Raw genomic sequence first — 24,274 nt, 5'->3', positions numbered from 1 at the left:
GCCTTAGCACAAATCAGGATAGTGGCAACAGACTGTACTAGCAGTTAGTGTGCTTTTAACCATCTTGCATTTGCAGAAAAAAAGCCACTTTCACTTAAGAGTGTCCTTGATGAAACAATAACAATGATTAATTTTATTAATTTTTTACCCTCAAGTCAAAATATTTTTAATATTCTGTGTGAAGAAATGGGAAGTATACATAAAGCACTTTTTTTTTTTTTGTTTAAATCTCACTCCAAATGAGGATGCTTCTCTTCTTTTCTTTTTTTTTTTTTTAATTGGGCTTTGCAGAATTTTTTTTTTTTAATTTTATTTATTTATTTATTTATGGCTGTGTTGGGTCTTCGTTTCTGTACGAGGGCTTTCTCTAGTTGCGACAACTGGGGGCCACTCTTCATCGCAGTGCGCGGGCCTCTCACTATCGCGGCCTCTCTTGCTGCGGAGCACAGGCTCCAGACGCGCAGGCTCAGCAATTGTGGCTCACGGGCCTAGTCGCAACGAGGCATGTGGGATCTTCCCAGACCAGGGCTCGAACCCGTGTCCCCTGCATTGGCAGGCAGATTCTCAACCACTGCGCCACCAGGGAAGCCCCCATAAAGCACTTTTTTTTTTTTAAACATCTTTATTGAAGTATAATTGCTTTACAATGGTGTGTTAGTTTCTGCTTTATAACAAAGTGAATCAGGTATACATATACATATGTTCCCATATCTCTTCCCTCTTGCATCTCCCTCCCTCCCACCTCCCCATCCCACCCCTCTAGGTGGTCACAAAGCACCGAGCTGATCTCCCTGTGCTATGCGGCTGCTTCCCACTAGCTATCTGTTTTACATTTGGTAGTGTATATATGTCCATGACACTCTCTCACCCTGTCACATCTCACCCCTCCCCCTCCCCATATCCTCAAGTCCATTCTCTAGTAGGTCTGTGTCTTTATTCCCGTCTTGCCACTAGGTTCTTCATGGCCTTTTTTTTTTTTTTCCTTAGATTCCATATATATGTGTTAGCATACTGTATTTGTTTTTCTCTTTCTGACTTACTTCACTCTGTATGACAGACTCTAACTCCATCCACCTCATTACAAATACCTCCATTTCATTTCTTTTTACGGCTGAGTAATATTCCATTGTATATATGTGCCACATCTTCTTTATCCATTCATCTGATGATGGACACTTAGGTTGCTTCCATGTCCTGGCTATTGTAAATAGAGCTGCAATGAACATTTTGGTACATGACTCTTTTTGACCTATGGTTTTCTCAGGGTATATGCCCAGTAGTGGGATTGCTGGGTCGTATGGTAGTTCTATTTGTAGTTTTTTAAGGAACCTCCATACTGTTCTCCATAGTGGCTGTATCAATTTACATTCCCACCAACAGTGCAAGAGTGTTCCCTTTCCTCCACACCCTCTCCAGCATTTATTGTTTCTAGATTTTTTGATGATGGCCATTCTGACCGGTGTGAGATGATATCTCATTGTAGTTTTGATTTGCATTTCTCTAATGATTAATGATGTTGAGCATTCTTTCATATGTCTGTTGGCAATCTGTATATCTTCTTTGGAGAAATGTCTGTTTAGGTCTTCTGCCCATTTTTGGATTGGGTTGTTCGTTTTTTTGTTATTGAGCTGCATGAGCTGCTTGTAAATCTTGGAGATTAATCCTTTGTCAGTTGCTTCATTTGCAAATATTTTCTCCCATTCTGAGGGTTGTCTTTTGGTCTTGTTTATGGTTTCCTTTGCTGTGCAAAAGCTTTTAAGTTTCATTAGGTCCCATTTGTTTATTTGTGTTTTTATTTCCATTTCTCTGGGAGCTGGGTCAAAAAGAATCTTGCTGTGATTTATGTCATAGAGTGTTCTGACTATGTTTTCCTCTAAGAGTTTTATAGTGTCTGGCCTTACATTTAGGGCTTTAATCCATTTTGAGTTTATTTTTGTGTATGGTGTTAGAGAGTGTTGTAACTTCATTCTTTTACATGTATCTGTCCAATTTTCCCAGCACCACTTATTGAAGAGGCTGTCTTTTCTCCACTGTATATGCTTGCCTCCTTTATCAAAGATAAGGTGACCATATGTGCGTGGGTTTATCTCTGGGCTTTCTATCCTGTTCCATTGATCTATATTTCTGTTTTTGTGCCAGTACCAAACTGTCTTGATTACTGTAGCTTTGTAATAAAGTCTGAAGTCAGGGAGCCTGATTCCTCCAGCTCCATTTTTCATTCTCAAGATTGCTTTGGCTATTCGGGGACTTTTGTGTTTCCATACAAATTGTGAAATTTTTTGTTCTAGTTCTGTGAAAAATGCCAGTGGTAGTTTGATAGGGATTGCATTGAATCTGTAGATTGCTTTGGGTAGTAGAGTCATTTTCACAATGTTGATTCTTCCAATCCAAGAACATGGTATATCTCTCCATCTATTTGTATCATCTTTAATTTCTTTCATCAGTGTCTTATAATTTTCTGCATACAGGTCTTTTGTCTCCTTAGGCAGGTTTATTCCTAGATATTTTATTCTTTTTGTTGCAATGGTAAACGGGAGTGTTTTCTTAATTTCACTTTCAGATTTTTCGTCATTAGTGTATAGAAATGCAAGAGATTTCTGTGCATTAATTTTGTATCCTGCTACTTTACCAAATTCATTGATTAGCTCTAGTAGTTTTCTGGTAGCATCTTTAGGATTCTCTATGTATAGTATCATGTCATCTGCAAACAGTGACAGCTTTACTTCTTCTTTTCCGATTTGGATTCCTTTTATTTCTTTTTCTTCTCTGATTGCTGTGGCTAACACTTCCAAAACTATGTTGAATAATAGTGGTGAGAGTGGGCAACCTTGTCTTGTTCCTGATCTTAGTGAAAATGGTTTCAGTTTTTCACCATTGAGGACAGTGTTGGCTGTGGGTTTGTCATATATGGCCATTATTATGTTGAGGAAAGTTCCCTCTATGCCTACTTTCTTCAGGGCTTTTATCATAAATGGGTGTTGTATTTTGTCAAAAGCTTTTTCTGCATCTATTGAGATGACCATATGGTTTTTCTCCTTCAATTTGTTAATATGGTGTATCACGTTGATTGGTTTGCGTATATTGAAGAATCCTTGCATTCCTGGGATAAACCCCACTTGATCGTGGTGTATGATCCTTTTAATGTGCTGTTGGATTCTGTTTGCTAGTATTTTGTTGAGGATTTTTACATCTATGTTCATCAGTGATATTGGCCTGTAGTTTTCTTTCTTTGTGACATCTTTATCTGGTTTTGGTATCAGGGTGATGGTGGCCTCATAGAATGAGTTTGGGAGCGTTCCTCCCTCTGCAATATTTTGGAAGAGTTTGAGAAGGATAGGTGTTAGCTCTTCTCTAGATGTTTGATAGAATTCGCCTGTGAAGCCATCTGGTCCTGGGCTTTTGTTTGTTGGAAGATTTTTAATCACAGTTTCAATTTCAGTGCTTGTGATTGGTCTGTTCATATTTTCTATTTCTTCCTGGTTCAGTCTCGGAAGGTTGTGCATTTCTAAGAATCTGTCCGTTTCTTCCAGGTTGTCCATTTTATTGGCATAGAGTTGCTTGTAGTAATCTCTCGTGATCGTTTGTATTTCTGCAGTGTCAGTGGTTACTTCTCCTTTTTCATTTCTGATTCTATTGATTTGAGTCTTCTCCCTTTTTCTCTTGATGAGTCTGGCTAATGGTTTATCAATTTTGTTTATCTTCTCAAAGAACCAGCTTTTAGTTTCATTGATTTTTGCTATTTTTTCCTTCATTTCTTTTTCATTTATTTCTGATCTGATCTTTATGATTTCTCTCCTTCTGCTAGTTTTGGGGTTTTTTTGTTCTTCTTTCTCTAATTGCTTCAGGTGCAAGGTTAAGTTGTTTATTCGAGATGTTTCCTGTTTCTTGAGGTAGGCTTGTATTGCTATAAACTTCCCTCTTAGCACTGCTTTTGCTGCGTCCCATAGGTTTTGGGTCGTCGTGTCTCCATTGTCATTTGTTTCTAGGTATTTTTTGATTTCCCCTTTGGTTTCTTCAGTGATCACTTCGTTATTAAGTAGTGTATTGTGTAGCCTCCATGTGTTAAATTGTGACAGCGCCCGCATAAGACATCTTCACCTCCTCTTGGAAACAGTCAGTGCAGAGAAGTCTCTTCACCAGGAAACCTTTTTCTACCTCTTGGCACTTCTGACTGTTTAAAATGTAGGAACCGCAGCCTTCCTTATGGAGTCAACATCATTGAGAGTATTTTGGGATCTGAGCCACCTTTGCAACACAGGCCGATAAGAGCTGACAGTCCCAGATGCCAAATAAAGCACACTGTCCAGAAATAGTGACAGAACCTGCCTAACTGGAAGAAGAATGTCGCCGTGTGGATGAAAGGCTCTTGGTGCTCCAGCCAGGCATCAGGGCTGTGCCTCTGAGGTGGGAGAGCCAACTTCAGGACACTGGTCCGCAAGAGACCTCCCAGCTCCACGTAATACCAGATGGCGAAAATCTCTCAGAGATCTTCATCTCAACATCAAGACCCAGCTTCACTCAACGACCAGCAAGCTACAGTGCTGGACACCCTATGCCAAACAACTAGCAAGACAGGAACACAGCCCCATCCATTAGCAGAGAGGCTGCCTAAAATCATAATAAGGCCACAGACACCCCAAAATACACCACCAGACGTGGACGTGCCCAGTAGAAAGACAAGATCCAGCCTCATCCACCAGAACACAGGCACTAGTTCCCTCCACCAGGAAGCCTACACAACCCACTGAACCAACCTTAGCCACTGGGGAGAGATACCAAAAACAACGGGAACTACGAACCTGCAGCCTGTGAAAAGGAGACCCCAAACACAGTAAGATAAGCAAAATGAGAAGACAAAAAAACACACAGCAGGTGAAGGAGCAGGGTCAAAACACACCAGACCTAACAAATGAAGAGGAAATAGGTAGTCTACCTGAAAAAGAATTCAGAATAATGATAGTAAGGATGATCCAAAATCTTGGAAATAGAATAGAAAAAATGCAAGAAACATTTAACAAGGACGTAGAAGAACTAAAGAGGAACCAAGCAACGATGAAAAACACAATAAATGAAATTAAAAATACTCTAGATGGGATCAATAGCAGAATAACTGAGGCAGAAGAACGGATAAGTGACCTGGAAGATAAAATGGTGGAAGTAACTACTGCAGAGCAGGATAAAGAAAAAAGAATGAAAAGAACTGAGGACAGTCTCAGAGACCTCTGGGACAACATTAAACGCACCAACATTCGAATTATAGGGGTCCCAGAAGAAGAAGAGAAAAAGAAAGGGACTGAGAAAATATTTGAAGAGATTATAGTTGAAAACTTCCCTAATATGGGAAAGGAAATAGTTAATCAAGTCCTGGAAGTACAGAGAGTCCCATACAGGATAAATCCAAGGAGAAACATGCCAAGACACATATTAATCAAACTGTCAAAAATTAATTATAAAGAAAACATATTAAAAGCAGCAAGGGAAAAACAACAAATAACACACAAGGGAATCCCCATAAGGTTAACATCTGATCTTTCAGCAGAAACTCTGCAAGCCAGAAGGGAGTGGCAGGATATACTTAAAGTGATGAAGGAGAAAAACCTACAACCAAGATTAATCTACCCAGCAAGGATCTCATTCAGATTTGATGGAGAAATTAAAACCTTTACAGACAAGCAAAAGCTGAGAGAGTTCAGCACCACCAAACCAGCTTTACAACAAATGCTAAAGGAACTTCTCTAGGCAAGAAACACAAGAGAAGGAAAACACCTACAATAACAAACCCAAAACATTTAAGAAAATGGGAATAGGAACATACATATCAATAATTACCTTAAATGTAAATGGATTAAATGCTCCCACCAAAAGACACAGACTGGCTGAATGGATACAAAAACAAGACCCATACGTATGCTGTCTACAAGAGACCCACTTCAGACCTAGAGACACATACAGACTGAAAGTGAGGGGATGGAAAAAGATATTCCATGCAAATGGAAATCAAAAGAAAGCTGGAGTAGCAATTCTCATATCAGACAAAATAGACTTTAAAATAAAGACTATTACAAGAGACAAAGAAGGACACTATATAGTGATCAAGGGATCGATCCAAGAGGAAGGTATAACAATTGTAAATATTTATGTACCCAACATAGGAGCACCTCAATACATAAGGCATATACTAACAGCCATAAAAGGGGAAATCGACAGCAATACAATCATAGTAGGGGACTTTAACACCCCACTTTCACCAATGGACAGATCATCCAAAATGAAAATAAATAAGGAAACACAAGCTTTAAATGATACATTAAACAAGATGGACTTAATTGATATTTATAGGACATTCCACCCAAAAACAACAGAATACACATTTTTCTCAAGTGCTCATGGAACATTCTCCAGGATAGATCATATCTTGGGTCACAAATCAAGCCTTGGTAAATTTAAGAAAATTGAAATCGTATCAAGTATCTTTTCCGACCACAACGCTATGAGACTAGATATCAATTACAGGAAAAGATCTGTAAAAAATACAAACACATGGAGGCTACACAATACACTACTTAATAACGAAGTGATCACTAAAGCACTTTTGATGCATACTGAAATATAATGCTATCTTTAGGAAAAGCACATGTACAGTTGTTTGAGTTTTGAGCTCAGCTAAATGCCTTTTTCATAGAATACCATTTTTACTTGAAAGAATGACTCACAAACTGTGGTCATTCAGATATGGATATTTGGCTGGCATTTTCTTTAAAATAAGCCTATCATTTAAAAGAAAGGACAACTGACAGTAGTTGTTGCCCAAGAAAAAAATCCAAAAGACGATAAAATTACAAATAAAAATTAGAGTTAAGAACTTGGAAAACTGTATGCACCACCTTGAACTCAACAACTTTCCAATACTTAGATTATTTTGATGAAATTGGTGGTATTTAACAAATGGGATTTTGTTTTTCTTTTGATGTGGTATAATAGAGAGTCATCATTTGGAAGATCTGCATAACTCAGTGAATTAATATTTTCCAAATGATCAGTGTGTATGATGTTATAAAATCATGCATGGATAAAAGATTTATACAAAGTACAAGATTGACCAGTGGATTTTAATGCAACAGGGTTAAAAATAAAGGTCGTTGGTAGAAGTTTGAAATTATATGTTGCAGTGAGCTTTTAAGAAACTACCACTCGTCAAGTAAAGAAGAATATATACAATTATATTACAGGCTATTAAAATACTACACCATTTTCCAACTAAATATAGTTTAAGCAAACAACACATAACAGCAGGTTGAAAGTTGAATGCAGCTGCTTTTCATTAAATTAGACATTAGAGATTTTTTGTACATGTAAAACAATATCTTTCTTCTCACTGATTTTTTCATTGTTCTGGAAAACAGTCATTTTTCTCATAAAAATCGTATTTATGTTTAAATGTAAATATTTTTTGTTATATTTAAGTTAATAAATATTTTAAAATTTGCTGTTTAATTTATAATACAACAAATTTTTATCAATATAACCTATTTACATAAAAGTGTTTTAGAGTCTTTAATAATTTCTGAGAGCTAAGGGATCCATGAGACCAAAATATTTCGGGAACTTCTGGCCTATAGGATAAAATTCAAACCTCTCTATGTGGTCCAAAAGTCCTTCTATCAGTGGCTTCTACCACCTCGCCTATGATCTCTCCTGTCTCATTTCCCCTCATCAAAAGAACCATGTTGTTTTACCTCTCTGTACCTTTGCTCAGTGCTCTTTTTGCCATGAATATCCGTTTTCTTTTAGCTCTCTGTCTAAAGTACTGTCTCCCAGTGCCTCTTGGGACATTTATCTGTGTAATACTGTTTGCCATAAATTCTACTTTATTTGAAATTAATATAATCATTACAACTTTCTTATACTTATTGTTTGCATGGTATATCTTTTTCCATCCATTTACTTTCAGCCTACCTGTGTCTTCATATTTAAACTTGCTTTCTTATAGATATCATATAATTGGATCTTGTTTTATTAATCCATCTAAAATCTCGGCCTTTACTGATCTCATTTATGAGGGCTCCAGCCTCATGACTCGAGCACCTTCCAAAGGCCCCACCTCCTAATACCATCATATTGGGCTACATATGAAGTTGGTTGGCACACAAAAATTTAAATCATAACAAGGGGGAAAAGGAGGCAAGCCTTTAACCTGTTACAATTGCAGGTAAATGAAAATGAAGATTAAATTCTAAGAGCTTGTGGTGGGGTAACTGAGACTGAGGGCATGAAGGTAACTGTTCAAAATACTTCAGGGCTTCAGGAGACACTGAGGAAAGAGTTAGAAGGTGGGCTGATGGTGAGGGTGAGAGGAAAAATGGACCAAGCAGAAAAGAATAAATATATGGAAAAAGATATGAAAAAAAAAGATTGCATATTAGAGGAGGGTGAGTCTATCCAGAGCTGGAATTGAAGCTTACAGCAAGGAACCAACCTTTTTCTTTCCTTTTAAAAAGGCTACCTATATCATGAGTATAATCACCTATATGTTTTTCTAATCAATTGCCTTTATTTTTTTTACATTTACCTTGAATTCATTAGGATTAATGTTTGTATGTGGCATGAGGCCAGTATGAACTTTTTTCCTCAAACTGTTAAACCAAAAAATTAAAAATTTTTTCCCTTCTCTAATTTTAATTACTCCTTTACAATTTTCTGGTATTTTCTAATTGTGCTCTGAAGAGCTTTAGAGTTTCTCAGACTTGGATCAGTCAGATAGCTATGATTGTTTTTTCCTTTGGTTATTTCTTTTATTAACTTTGTAATTCAGTGAACAATATTTGTTAACTACCTACTACATGCTAGACACTATGCTAGTGTCACTGGAGATAAAATGAGTCCTAAAATGAACATGGCCCTTGCCTCAGGGGGTTATATTGTCTAGTGAGTTTTACATATCAGGCTTTCATATACACGTTCCTGTTTTTCTATTGAAACTTGCAGAAAGACAGATTTGGAGAACCACTAATTTTGTAACTTTGAGCAAGTTATTTGTCTTCTCCAAATCTTCATATATTCTCACCTTATGGTGGGATGGTAGCCCCTGTTTTAGTGTATTGCTTTAAGGATTAAGTGGAATAACTTCATATGAAAGGGCTCAGCCCCCAATAATTAATTTACTTTCTTCTTTCCTAACTTTTGTCTATACTTTTCCTATTGATAAAAGACCTGGAATTTTGGTTAACATTCCTGTGTCTGATGCCATCTGAGTGTTTGGTACAGATTACTAATAGGTTATCTAACTTCTCTTTCCTAACACTCTGTTGATATGACTTTCTTTAATATCATCATACCCTCTTGCTTAAGCCAAAGGAGTTATCTTAGTTCCAAGGTGCTTAATCTCCTTTAATTCTTAACTATCCCTGTATTCTAAGAATTTCCTCCTTCTTTTGATACTACTGTAATATTTTCCTTCTTTATTCTTTTGCAAGTATCCTTTTACATGTCCCCAAACTTTAGATATTTTCTCAAAACTCATTCCTCCCAACTCTTTTTTTGCTTTTGGCCTTCTTTTTGTCAAACAAGTAGTCATCTATTCTCATCACTTCAGCTCTAACCTCTCTGTAGCCTAATTATATCTGTCTATCTATTGGAATACAACCCCATATTACCAATGTAGTATAGGGAGTTTATTCATTCATTTCTTGATGATTTTTATTGCCGTTGGGTATGCTGTCTTCTCAAATGCTTATCGGTGTTCTGCTCTAAAATTCTGTTTCTATGTCCAGAATCATTCACTTTTTTCTTAATTTGGTTTCTTAGCTTGTTTTCTTCTTAAAAGTGCTATCATTCTTCTAGTTACTTAGACTCAAAACCTTTATTCCTTCATGTTCATACTCTATGTTCACTTGAGTCTTGTTACTTTAGTCTTGTTACTTTTTGTTTGGAAATATCTTATATTCATTACTTCTTTACTTCTCTACTACTACCATCCAGGTCCAGTCAGCATAGTAGACGACTTCAGCGGCCTTTGCTACTCTTTCTATCCCTTATTCTTTTCTTCAGACCAGCTTGCCCATTATTATTACATTAGTAATCTTCCTAAAATACTGTATTTATCCTGTATTCTCCTGTTCAACATTTTCAGTGATTCATTTCTTTTGGCAGTGTTTCTTTTGAAGGAAAAATTTTCTCATGGATTCCCAGTGTTGACATAAAATATTTTAAATATAATGTAACTTAAATATGTCCAAATATACAAGTAAATATAAACGTTTGCACATAAAACTGTATAGCTAAACAGTTTACAAATTCATTACAAACAAAACTATAAAATGGATAAAATTTAAGTTAACATTAATGTGACAAAAGATGTTTGCTGAAACTTAATCAGTAAGCTCAACATGAATATGGTACTAAGTGCTCTGAGTTTGGCATGGGCCTATTCTACTCTTTTTTTAAAATAATTAATTAATTAATTAATTTGGTTGCACCTGGTCTTAGTTGCGGCAGGTGGGCTCCTTAGTTGCGGCATGCGAACTCTTAGTTGCGGCATGCACATGGGATCTAGTTCCCTGACCAGGGATTGAACCCGGGCCCCCTGCATTGGGAGCTTGGAGTCTTAACCACTGCACCGCTGGGCCTATTCTACTCTTGAAACTTCTGAGAAACCTTTGTTTCTACAGCATATTATGGTATCATTTGGTCTTCACTTGGTACAAACATATCATTTGAGAAATAGATCTGTCCTTGTCGTTTTTTTTTTTTTCATCCCTCAGCCAGCTACAATTAAAATAGGCTATTTGGCAGCAGTAAGATAGTAAATAAAAATGCACATTCGGGCACTGATACTACTTGGTTTTTTGGGGTGATTAGGTGAGCATCAAGATGATCCAGAATATGGAGTGTGTGTGTGTGTGTGTGTGTGTGTGTGTGTGTGTATGAGAGAGAATTTTAGTTCACTTGAAAAAAAGAAACTTAGAAGATTTTTATGGAAGACTAATGGAATCTCAAAAATCAGTTCTAGACCTCCAGAGTCTACAAACACCATTATAAATGTTGCTATTCGTGGGATAAAGACCAAATTCCTCATGTTGACATCTAAGGCCTTTATCAATTTGGATTAAATCTCTTTCCCTTTTTTATCTTTTTTCTTTTTTGACTTCTTACTATTGTGTACACATATTCACATTTTTCCCAGAATTATGCCTTGTCTCTTTTTATACATCTGTCCCTATATAATGCCATCTACCTATAGCCTTTAAGGGCCAGTTCATGCTCTCATATCCCCTTGAAGCTTCTGTTCCCCTCTTCAGTTATAATTTGATATTTCTCCTTCTTTGAACTCCTCCTGTGAACTCCTTCTGTATCTGGTACTTTAACATTTCATTTTTTTTTTTTGTAGTATTAGTTTAATTGTTTGATTTTCATATTCTTTACATCACTAGCCCTCAGGGTCCTTACAGGCAATAGTAACTTAAATGTTTTTTGCATAATCTTCAAGATCATTGTTGGTATTCCTGAAGCACTTTACTAAGTGAATCAAATGGGATTACAGTATTAGGGGTTTAGTTTCCCTCAGAAATATGTGATTCCTTCCTATAGAATGTAAGCAAAGTACTTTGATATAGAAAATTTGTGTTTCTCTAAAACTAAAATGCCTTAGAAATTTTATATTTTTTGCACTCATTTGTTCTGTATTTTCAGGACTGCTGGGAAAGATTCTGATGGCTATCCGAGATGCAGGTTTTGAAATTTCAGCTATGCAGATGGTAGGTAGTTTGCAATGAGTCATAACTTACTGAGGAACTGTGTTTTTTTATTGAAGTATGCTTTAAAATTTTTTACATTGAATTTTCTCTGTGCACTTGTGAACTCAGTGCATTAAAAATAAAAAGATATATTTGTTGAACTTGATAACCTTATAGTAAAAAAATATTTTTGAACTGATTTTACCTATATAATCTCTCACTAAGAGAACTAATATTCTAATGGTACATCTGTTTTAAACTTATAAAGCAGGTTTATATAATTCCTGGAACTTTAGTTGCAAAATAAATGCAGACTGAAACAATACATTTAGTTCCTCCAAACAAAATATAGAATCAAGCTAAGTAGTTATAATGAATTTTCTGTTGTCTGGATTTGTGACTAACAAGAGAATCAATTCAGATTTTTCCCAGGACCTTTGCTGGTTTCTGGAGTTTGCCTCAGGATCTTCTTTGGAGTTAGCACATTTCAGCCCCTCTCTTGGCAGTCACACCACTGGATCTCCGGAGCCCACAATCATTCAAAATTGCCCTGCTGTCACATTTCTAGGAAACCCTTCACTGAAGAAACAATATGAACTTCTATAGAGTCCTTCTATATCTTTGTGCTATACTTATCAGTGCATTTGACAATAAATTGGGAACAAATTATTATAAGAATCATAAATAATTTATATTTTACAATTTTGTTGTTGTTGTTTCTTTTTTCCTCTTTTTCTTGCATTAATGGGGATTTTTTTTAATGATTCCATTTTATTTCCACTATCGATTTATTACTTATACCTCTAAAAATTTTTTTAGTGTTGTTCTAGGGTTTAAAATCATCTTTAATTAGTCTATCTTCACATTTTACAATTTTTGAAGGCCAGCAAGTTTGCATTATAATGACAGTGAAATGCCAGTTTTGGAAAGAATTTTCTTACCAATATAATTTATTTGCTCTTTTTCTGAAAAGGAACTGCTTTTGATTTCTATGAAGTCTTAGGATCACCCAAAATCAGAGGTCAGGGCACTAACTGAGGTTCTGCTTATTTTGTATCCTGGATTGGTGGGAATGATAATAAGCTGAGAAAAGGTCAGAAATATCAGCTAGTTTACAGAGTTATCAGGCACAACTTGGAGACTGATGAGGAAGTTAATAATTGAAGAATCTTACCCAGGACTATAATGAAATTGTTAACCAAAACGTTCTCAAATTATTAGCTTGGTGATGTAGTCACAGGGTTATAGGACCTAAGCCTCCTTAAGTAGTAATCCTTGTGGAAATTTTAGAATTAATCATTGATCTAACTCTAGGCCTACAACCTAGAATAGTGATTTCCATAGTAGGTGCTCAGTGAAAAAAAATAATTTAAAAAAAAGAATCAATTGAACTTATGGGGGAGGCATGGTAGTTTAGTGGCAATCGTGTCGTGATTTTTGGAATCAGAAAGCTCTATTTCTGAATCATGTGTCTTCTGCTTTCTAGGTATGTGAACTTGGCCAGATTTTAAGTATTCTTATCTTCAGTTTTCTCAGCTAGGCAATGAGAATATTATTTGCCTCAATGGATTATTTCATGGAATAAATGAAATACCCCTACACAATACTTTGTAGAATTTCCAGTACAAGTTACTAAGTATTTAATAAATTATATTTTCTGTTATTTTATGGTATTAGTAATATAACAATTTGTATGAATATCAAATAATATACTGAAATCAAACAAAATTCCCTCCCTGTAATAGTTACGTTGCCTATGAAAATAAATCTTCCTAGTTTGAACTATTGTCTGGGTAGACAGAAACTTCTTAGTGATCTTCAATCCTGGCAACAATAAAGAAGCAAAGTAGGGAGGAAAACAAAATTGGGAAGTCTGAGGCTATTTTTTAAAAATTTAATGTTCTGGTTCTTGAGATGGTAGAACTTAATGAAATTTTATTTCTAAGTTTGAATCCAGCCTGGATAAGAATGACTCTTTGTAGGTTTACCTTATTAGCATATTCTGACAATTCTTTTTGAAGAGTAGTAGGATTTCCAGATGAATGGTGTCAGTGCTTTATGATGAGCCAGACTAGGGATTTTTCTGAATGCTTGGGAGGAAAAGGGTATTATTTCCAGCCCCCTCTACAAAATTTGAAGAACTTTTCTTTAGTAGTATTTCTTTTTAAAAAAATTTTTTAAATTTATTTTTATTTATTCATTTATTTTTACATCTTTATTGGAGTATAATTGCTTTACAATGTTGTGTTAGTTTCTGCTGTACAACAAGGCAAATCAGCTATATGTATACATATATCCCCATATCCCCTATCTCCCACCCTCCCTATCCCACCCCTCTAGGTCGTCACAAAGCATCGAGCTGATCTCCCTGTGCTTCTTATTTGTGCACTAATCTATCGATAAACAACATTACATTGTATAGATACATAAGTCGTTTCTGTACCAGGAATGAGGTTTTATTCAGCGAGGTAGAGTGTAGTGGTTGAGAGTACTATCAGTGGGATCAGACTGCTTAAGATGGAATGCCAAGTACTGAAGGCTACATAACCCCTCTGAGTCTTCACCTCATCTGTAAATGGGGGCTATTAACTTTACTTACCTTGTAGGATGGTTTTTACGATTAAATGAGATGATGTACCTACAGGACCTAGAACAATGCTTGATATATTTAAGTACTCAAATGTTATAAATAATTTTTTATTTTTGATAAACAATAATTTGTTATTGATGAGCTGAACTTTAACACATTTTCTTCAAAGACTGTTTAATTTGTTCAAGGTTTACATTTTAAAGGAAATATATCCAAGAGATCATAAATGTTGAGTGCTAAGTGTGGCTCATTCTATTTTGTTGGTTGGCTTACGTTTTGTTTTGTTTTTTTTAAATATAGTTCAACATGGATCGAGTTAATGTTGAAGAGTTTTATGAAATTTATAAAGGAGTCGTGTCTGAGTATAACGTAAGTATCGAAATAAATGTAAAGCATTGGTACTGAAAACAACTTGTGTATCTCAAATCTTGTAGATCTCAGTATAATTTATAATCATGAAAGTATTGCTTGAAGTCTTCATGATTCTGCCAATTGCCAACTGATCATACCAGTGACTGAGGCATTTTTTATCCCTCAGAGCCACTGGGTCAGTTTTAAAAATATGATGCTATTTCATTTATGAAACAAAAATATACAGGAATCGAAAAAACACTTTGCTGAGATATTGACACATTTTGATATTATCTGTGAACATTATAAAATTCTCAGGGTGGAAGACTGTCCAAAATGCTTTAAAAAGTTGAGAGCAAATAGTTCTTAATGTAACTTCATAGCGGTAGTTAGTGTCTACTTAATGATACAAATGCAGATAGAATCATCTGACAATGCGATGGAGACGGAAGGAATGGTAAGACTTAAAGGGAGTTGTTTAGAGGGCAGTGAAATTCGTTCTCGAAAACAAGACTATATTCAGATAAACTGAATGTTGTTTCTTAAAATAATACGTGATAGATATTTAATCAAAGTTAGTTTCCTTCCCCTTTTATCAAATTAGATACATTTGTGCTGGTGGCCTGCCTCATCACCCACATTGTTTTATAGAGAATTTTGGCTTTTTTTTTTTTTTGCATAAAGTTCATTATTCCTGACTATGAAACTAGATTCCCCTCTCCTCACTTCTCTATGCCCTTTCCTTTCAACCTACTTTAAAAAAGGAAAAAGGAGCTGGTCCAAGAAATGACCTGAGCCTTTGTCTTATTTAGCCCTACACAGTAAAGACCAATAATGAGATATTATATTTTGCATTCAGCATACTGGTAGTGATCCACCCTTCTTTAGAGGAACCAGAGTGTTCTTTTGCTATAGGTTATCGAACTTTAATCTTGTTAGCTTCCTCATTTTAGAGTTATGCTCTTTCTTTTCTTAAATGGAAGAAATTTTAAAATGTATTCTTATCTTTTTTATTAATTTATTTTTAAATTTTTAAAATTTTCATTTTATATTGGAGTATAGTTGATTTACAATGTTGTGTCAGTTTCAGGTATACAGCAAAGTGATCCAGTTATACATATACATATATCTATTCTTGTCCAGATTCTTTTCCCATTTAGGTTATTACAGAATATTGAGTAGAGTTCCCCGAGCTATACAATAAGTCCTTGTTGGTTATCTATTTTATATATTGTAGTGTGTGTATATGTTAATCCCAAATTCCTAATTTATCTCTCCCCCCCACGTTTCCCTTTTGGTAACAATAAGTGTGTTTTCTAAATTTGTGAGTCTGTTTCTGTTTTGTAAATAAGTTCATTTGTATCATTTTTTCAGATTCCACATATAACTGATATCATACGATGTTCGTCTTTTTCTGTCTGACTATGCTACAATTTTTGATGACTATTTGTATGCTTTCTAATTAAATATATTCCCTCATCTCAAATTCTTAGGGCTTATGAAATTAGCTATTATCTATTATTTTTATTTTTTTAACATCTCTATTGGAGTATAATTGCTTTACAATGGTGTGTTAGTTTCTGTATAACAAAGTGAATCAGCTATACGTATACATATATCCCCATATCCTCTCCCTCTTGCGTCTCCCTGCCACCCTCCCTATCCCACCCCTCTAGGTGGACACAAAGCACCAAGCTGATCTCCCTGTGCTATGCGGCTGCTTCCCAATAGCTATCTATTTTACATTTGGTAGTGTATATATGTCCATGCCACTTTCTCACTTCGTCCCAGCTTACCCTTCCCCCTCCCCGTGTCCTCAAGTCCATTCTCTACGTTTGTGTCTTTATTCCTGTCCTGCCCCTAGGTTCTTCAGAAACTTTTTTTTTTTTTAACATTCCATATATATGTGTTAGCATATGGTATTTGTTTTTCTCTTTCTGACTTAGTTCACTCTGTATGACAGTCTCTAGGTCCATCTACCTCACTACATATAACTCAATTTCGTTTCTTTTTATGGCTGAGTAATACTCCATTGCATATATGTGCCACATCTTCTTTATCCATTCATCTGTCAATGGACACTTAGGTTGCTTCCGTGTCCTGACTATTGTAAATAGAGCTGCAGTGAACACTGTGGTACATGACTCTTTTTGAATTATGGTTTTCCCAGGGTATATGCCCAGTAGTGGGATTGCTGGGTCATATGGTAGTTCTATTTTTAGTTTTTTAAGGAACGATACTGTTCTCCATAGTGGCTGTATCAATTTACATTCCCACCAACAGTGCAAAAGAGTTCGCTTTTCTCCACATCCTCTCCAGCATTTATTGTTTGCAAATTTTTTGATGATGGCCATTCTGACCGGTGTGAGGTAATACCTCACTGTAGTTTTGATTTGCATTTCTCTAATGATCAGTGATGTTGAGCATCCTTTCATGTGTTTGTCGGCAGTCTGTATATCTGCTGCCCATTTTTGGAATGGGTTGTTTGTTTTTTTGATATTGAGCTGCATGAGCTGCTTGTAAATTTTGGAGATTAATCCCTTGTCGTTGCTTCATTTGTAGATATTTTCTCCCATTCTGAGGGTTGTCTTTTTGTCTTGTTTATGATATCCTTTGCTGTGCAAAAGCTTTTAAGGATCATTAGGTCCCATTTGTTTAGTTTTGCTTTTATTTCCATTTCTCTAGGGGGTAGGTCAAAAAGGATCTTGCTGTGATTTATGTCAAAGAGTGTTCTGCCTATGTTTTCCTCTAAGAGTTTTATAGTATCTGGCCTTACATTTAGGGCTTTAATCCATTTTCAGTTTATTTTTGTGTATGGTGTTAGGGAGTATTCTACTTTCATTCTTTTACATGTAGCTGTCCAGTTTTCCCAGCACCACTTATTGAAGAGGCTGTCTTTTCTCCATTGTATATGCTTGCCTCCTTTATCGAAAATAAGGTGACCATATGTGTGTGGGTTTATCTCTGGGCTTTCTATCGTGTTCCATTGATCTATATTTCTGTTTTTGTGCCAGTACCATACTGTCTTGATTACTGTAGCTTTGTAGTATAGTCTGAAGTCAGGGAGCCTGATTCCTCCAGCTCTGCTTTTCTTTCTCAAGATTGCTTTGGCTATTCGGGGTCTTTGGTGTTTCCATACAAGTTGTGAAATTTTTTGTTGTAGTTCTGTGAAAAATGCCATTGGTAATTTGATAGGGATTGCATTGAATCTGTAGATTGCTCTGGGTAGTATAGTCATTTTCACAATGTTGATTCTTCCAATCCAAGAACATGGTATATCTCTGCATCTGTTTGTATCATCTTTAATTTCTTTCATCAGTGTCTTATAGTTTTCTGCATACAGGTCTTTTGTCTCCTTATGTAGGTTTATTCCTAGGTATTTTATTCTTTTTGTTGTAGTGGTAAATGGGAGTGTTTCCTTATTTCTCTTTCAGAATTTTCATCATTAGTGTATAGGAATGCAAGAGATTTCTGTGCATTAATTTTGTATCCTGCTACTTCACCAAATTCATTGATTAGCTCTAGTAGTTTTCTGGTAGCCTCTTTAGGATTCTCTATGTATAGTATCATGTCATCTGCAAGCAGTAACAGTTTTACTTCTTCATTTCCGATTTGGATTCCTTTTACTTATTTTTCTTCTCTGATTGCTGTGGCTAACACTTCCAAAACGATGTTGAATAATAGCGGTGAGAGTGGTCAACCTTGTTGTTCCTGATGTTAGTGGAAATGGTTTCAGTTTTTCACCATTGAGAACGATGTTGGCTGTGGGTTTGTCATATATGGCCTTTAGTATGTTGAGGTAGGTTCCCTCTATGCCTACTTTCTGGAGTGTTTTTATCATAAATGGGTGTTGAATTTTGTCAAAAGCTTTTTCTGCATCTATTGAGATGATCATATGGTTTTTCTCCTTCAATTTATTAATACAGTTTTTCACATTGGTTGATTTGCATATATTGAAGAATCCTTGCATTCCTGGGATAAACCCCACTTGATCATGGTGTATGATCCTTTTAATGTGCTGTTGGATTCTGTTTGCTAGTATTTTGTTGAGGATTTTTGCATCTGTGTTCATTAATGATAGTGGCCTGTAGTTTTCTTTGTTTGTGACATCTTTGTCTGATTTTCGTGTCAGGGTGATGGTGGCCTCGTAGAATGAGTTTGGGAGTGTTCCTTCCTCTGCAATTTTTTGGAAGAGTTTGAGAAGGATAGGTGTTAGCTCTTGTCTAAATGTTAGAATTTGCTAGTGAAGCCATCTGGTCCCGGGCTTTTGTTTGTTGGAAGATTTTTAATCACAGTTTCAATTTCAGTGCTTGAGATTGGTCTGTTTGTATTTTCTGTTTCTTCTTGGTTCAGTCTTGTAAGGTTGTGCTTTTCTGAGAATTTGTCCATTTCTTCCAGGTTTTCCAATTTATTGGTATATAGTTGCTTGTACTAATCTCTCATGATCCTTTGTATTTCTGCAGTGTCAGTGGTTACTTCTCCTTTTTCATTTCTAATTCTATTGATTTGAGTCTTCTCCCTTTTTCTCTTGATGAGTCTGGCTAATGGTTTATCAATTTTGTTTATCTTCTCAAAGAACCAGCTTTAAGTTTTATTGATCTTTGCTGTCGTTTCCTTCATTTCTCTTTCATTTATTTCTGGTCTGATCTTTTTGAGTTCTTTCCTTCTGCTAGCTTTGGGGGTTTTTTGTTCTTCTTTCTCTAATTGCTTAAGGTGTAAAGTCAGGTTGTTTATTTGAGATTTTTCTTTTTCCTTGAGGTAGGCTTGTACTGCTATAAACTTCCCTCTTAGAACTGCTTGTGTGCATCCCATAGGTTTTGGGTCATCGTGTTTTCATTGTCATTTGTTTCTAGGTGTTTTTTGATTTCCTCTTTGATTTCTTCAGTGATCTCTTGGTTATTTAATAGTGTATTGTTTAGCCTCCATCTGTTTGTATTTTTTACATATTTTTTCCTGTAATTGATACCTACTCTCATAGCGTTGTGGTTGGAAAAGATACTTGATATGATTTCAATTTTCTTAAATTTACCAAGGCTTGATTTGTGACCCAAGGTATGGTTTATCCTGGAGAATGTTCCATGAGCACTTGAGAAGAAAGTGTGTTCTGTTGTTTTTGGATGGAATGTTCTATAAATATCAATTAAGTCCATCTTGTTTAATGTGTCTTTTAAAGCTTGTGTTTCCTTTTTTATTTTCATCTTGAATGATCTGTCCATGGTGAAAGTGGAGTGTCAAAGTCCCCTACTATTATTTTGTTGTTGTTGATTTCCCCTTTTATGGCTGTTAGCATTTGCCCTATGTATTGAGGTGCTCCTATGTTGGGTGCATAAATAGTTACAATTGTTATATCTTCTTCTTGGATTGATCCCTTGATCATTATGTAGTGTCCTTCTTTGTCTCTTGTAATAGTCTTTATTTTAAAGTCTATTTTGTCTGATATGAGAACTGCTACTCAGGCTTTCTTTTGAATTCTGTTTGCATGGAATATCTTTTTCCATCTGCTCCTTTTCAGTCTGTATGTGTCCCTAGGTCTGAAGTGGGTCTCTTGTAGACAGCCTATATACGGGTCTTGTTTTTGTATCCATTCAGCCAGTCTGTGTCTTTTGGTTGGAGCATTTAATCCATTTACATTTAAGGTAATTATCGATATGTATGTTCCTATTACCATTTTCTTAATTGTTTTGGGTTTGTTATTGTAGGTGTTTTCCTTCTCTTGTGTTTCCTTTCTAGAGAAGTTCCTTTAGCATTTGTTGTAAAGCTGGTTTGGTGGTGCTGAATTGTCTTAGCTTTTGCTTGTCTGTAAAGGTTTTGATTTCTCCATTGAATCTGAATGTGGTCCTTGCTGGGTAGAGTAATGTTTTTTTTTTTTTTAACATCTTTATTGGAGTATAATTGCTTTACAATGGTGTGTTAGTTTCTGCTATATAACAAAGTGAATCAGCCATACATATACATATATCCCCATATCTCCTCACTGTTGCATCCCCTCCCACCTGGGTAGAGTAATCTTGGTTGTAGGTTTGTCCCTTTCATCACTTTAAATCTGTCCTGCCACACCCATCTGGCTTGCAGAGTTTCTGCTGAAAGATCAGCTGTTAACCTTATGGGGATTTCCTTGTATGTTATTTGTTGCTTTTCCCTTGCTGCTTTTAATATTTTTCCTTTGTATTTAATTTTTGATAGCTTGATAATATGTGTCTTGGCATGTTTCTCCTTGGATTTATCTTGTTTGAGACTCTCTGTGCTTCCTGGACTTGATTGACTATTTCCTTTCCCATATTAGGGAATTTTTCAACTATAATCTCTTCAAATATTTTCTCAGTCCTTTTTCTCTTCTTATTCTGGAACCCCAATAATTTGAATTTTGGGGCGTTTAATGTTGTCCCAGAGGTCTCTGAGAATGTCCTCAATTCTTTTCATTCTTTTTTCTTTATTCTGCTCTGTGGTAGTTATTTCCACTATTTTATCTTCCAGGTCACTTATCTGTTTTCTGCCTCAGTTTTTCTTCTATCGATTCCTTCTAGAGAATTTTTAATTTCACTTATTACGTCGTTCATCATTGTTTGCTGTTTATTTCTTCTAGATCCTTGTTTAACATTTCTTGTATTTTCTCCATTCTATTTCCACGATTTTTATCATCTTAACTATAATTACTCTGAATTCTTTTTCTGGTAGACTGCCAATTTTGTCTTCATTTGTTTGGTCTGGTGGGTTTTTACCTTGCTCCTTCATCTGCTGTGTGTTTCTCTGTCTCCTCATTTTGTTTAACTTACCTTACTTGGGGTCTCCTTTTCGCAGGCTGCAGGTTTGTACTTCCTGTTGTTTTTGGTGTCTGCCCCCAGTGGCTAAGGTTGGTTCAGTGGGTTGTGTAGGCTTCCTGGTGGAGGGGACTGCTGCTTGTGTTCTGGTGGATGAGGCTGGATCTTGTTTTTCTGATGGGCAGGACCGCATCCGGTGGTGTGTTTTGGGGTGTCTGTGAGCTCATTATGATTTTAGGCAGCCTATCTGCTAATGTGTGGGGTTGTGTTTCTGTCTTGCTAGTTGTTTGGCATGGGCATCCTGGTCGTTGAGTGGAGCTGGTTGTTCAGTGGAGCTGGGTCTTAGCGTTGAGACAGAGATCTCTGGGAGAGCTCTCGCCGATTGATATTACATGGGGCTGGGAGGTCTCTGGGGGACCAACGTCCTGAAGTTGGCCTCACACCTCAGAGGCTCAGGCCTGACACCTGACCGGAGCAACAAGACCCTCTCAATCACATGGCTTAGAAGAAAAGGGAGAGAAAAAAAGAAAGAAAGAAAAACTAAATAAATAAAATAAAATAAATTATTAAAATACAAATATTAAAATGTAATAAAAAAAACCAAAAGAAAGAAGAGAGCAACCAAACCAAAACTAATCCACCAATGATAACAAGCGCTAAAAACTATACTTAAACAAAAAAGAACGAGAAAAAAACGGACAGAACCCTAAGACAAATAGTAGAAGCAAACCTATACAGACAAAATCACACAAAGAAGCATACACATACACACTCCGAAAAAGAGAATAAGGAAAGGAAAAAGAAAGAAAAAAAATATATAGAAAAGGAAGGGAGCAACCAAATCAATAAACAAATCTACCAATGATAATAAGCTCTAAATACTAAACTAAGATAAACATAAAACCAGAAACAAATTAGATGCAGAAAGCAAACCCCAAGTCTACAGTTATTCCCAAAGTCTACTGCCTCAGTTTTGGGATGATTCATTGTCTATTCAGGTATTCCACAGATGCAGGGTACATCAAGTTGGTTGCAGAGATTTAATCCATTGCTCTTGAGGCTGCTGGGAGAGATTTCCCTTTCTCTTCTTTGTTCGCACAGCTCCTGGGGTTCAGCTTTGGATTTGGTCCCGCCTCTGCGTGTAGGTCGCCCTCTGGCATCTGTTCTTCACCCAGACAGGATGGAGTTAAAGGAGTGGCTGATTAAGGGGTTCTGGCTCACTCAGTCCAGGAGCAGGGAGGGGTATGGAATGCAGGGCGAGCCTGCGGCAGAGGAGGCTGGTGTGACATTGCACCAGCCTGAGGTGCACCGTGTGTTTTCCCAGGAAAGTTATCCCTGGATCACGGGATCCTGGCAGTGGTGGGTTGCACAGGCTCCCAGAAGGGGAGGTGTGGATAGTGACTTGTGCTTGCACACAGGCTTCTTGGTGGCTACATGAGCAGCCTTAGCATGTCAGCCGTCTCTGCTGTCTGCACTGATAGCCGCGGTTTGCGCCCTCCTCTGGAGCTCATTTAGGCAGTGCTCTGAATCCCCTCTCCTTGTGCACCCGAAACATTTGTCTCTTGCCTCTTAAGCAGGTCCAGACTTTTTTCCGGACACCCTCTCTGCTAGCTGTGGTGCACTAACCCCCTTCAGGCTGTGTTCACGCAGCCAACCCCAGTCCTCTCCCTGGGATCTGACCTCTGAAGCTGGAGCCTCAGCCCCCAGCCCCCATCCGCCCCAGCAGGTGAGCAGACAAGCCTCTCAGGCTGTTGAATGCTGGTCGGCACCGATCCTCTGTGTGGGAATCTCTCCACTTGGCCCTCTGCACCCCTGTTGCTGTGCTGTCCTCTGTGGCTCCGAAGCTTCCCCCCAGCCCACCCCCTATCTCCACCAGTGAAGGGACTTCCTAGTGTGTGGAAACTTTTCCTCCTTCACAGCTCCCTCCCAAAGGTGCAGGTCCCATCCCTATTCTTTTGTCTCTGCTTTTTCTTTTGCCCTACCCAGGTACGTGGGGAGTTTCTTGCCTTTTGGGAAGTCTGAGGTCTTCTGCCAGCGTTCAGTAGTTGTTCTGTAGGAGTTGTTCCACATGGAGATTTTTTTTGTTGTATCTGGGGGGAGGACAGTGATCTCCATGTCTTACACCTCCGCCATCTTGAAGGTCCCCACCCCGTTCTTATCTTAGCATCATTTATTCAACCTGTGACAGATGTTTTCCATTTCTTAAATCTTCCTTTTTTACATTTTCCTTCTTTTGTGTGTTCGATTGACTTTTATAAAAATATGGTTAGAAGCAACTACCTTTATTAATGCACATTATATTATAGTTTTGTTGTATGTAAGATGAAGAGACTCATGGAGGCATATCTCACAGTAGCCTTGATCCTGAGTTACATTCTCATACAACATCAGATAGTATTGAATTTGGTAGCAAGTAGTAGTTGAGGGCACTAATGTTTTATGTACATATCTGAGGTAGGCCATATTTCCCTTTGGTAAAAAACTTTAAAAAAAAAAAACCTCATCTTTTTCTTTCATTTATTTTTCATTGAGGTAACTGGTTTATAACTTTATATGTTTCATGTGTACAACATTATATTTCTGTGCTATACTGTGCTTTGAAAATATCATACATGCAATATTTTTATATACTATACATTTACCCTTAGAATTTTTTGATCTTGGGATTCTGGAGATAAAGATAAAAACATCACTGAGTGTATTTGTCATTTCCCCTGAGAAATCAGGAATTTGAATGACAATAGCAATATTATACTTTAATGTGAAGACAGCCCAGAATGATTGATATTGATGTACTTTCTTCGGTTTAATCTTCTCAGTAAGATATTCTCTATAATTACTAT

At 36.7% G+C, this 24,274-nt stretch overlaps 1 protein-coding gene across 3 annotated transcripts in view; it reads left to right on the top strand.

The window, feature by feature from the left end:
• Nucleotides 1–24,274, top strand: part of NME7 (NME/NM23 family member 7) — a 243,231-nt gene that overhangs the window by 86,866 nt on the left and 132,091 nt on the right. For all 3 annotated transcript variants that reach the window (XM_068541210.1, XM_068541209.1, XM_068541212.1), the window contains 2 exons: nucleotides 11,689–11,753; nucleotides 14,623–14,691. In XM_068541210.1, coding sequence (XP_068397311.1) covers nucleotides 11,689–11,753; nucleotides 14,623–14,691 — 134 coding nt within the window. The remainder of the gene's footprint in view (nucleotides 1–11,688; nucleotides 11,754–14,622; nucleotides 14,692–24,274) is intronic.

This window comes from Eschrichtius robustus, chromosome 3, assembly GCF_028021215.1.
Source record: "Eschrichtius robustus isolate mEscRob2 chromosome 3, mEscRob2.pri, whole genome shotgun sequence".
In the NCBI taxonomy this organism is placed as follows: Eukaryota; Metazoa; Chordata; class Mammalia; order Artiodactyla; family Eschrichtiidae; genus Eschrichtius; species Eschrichtius robustus.
The sequence above is the reverse complement of the archived record's forward strand: the minus strand, read 5'-3'. Positions and strand labels throughout refer to the sequence as shown.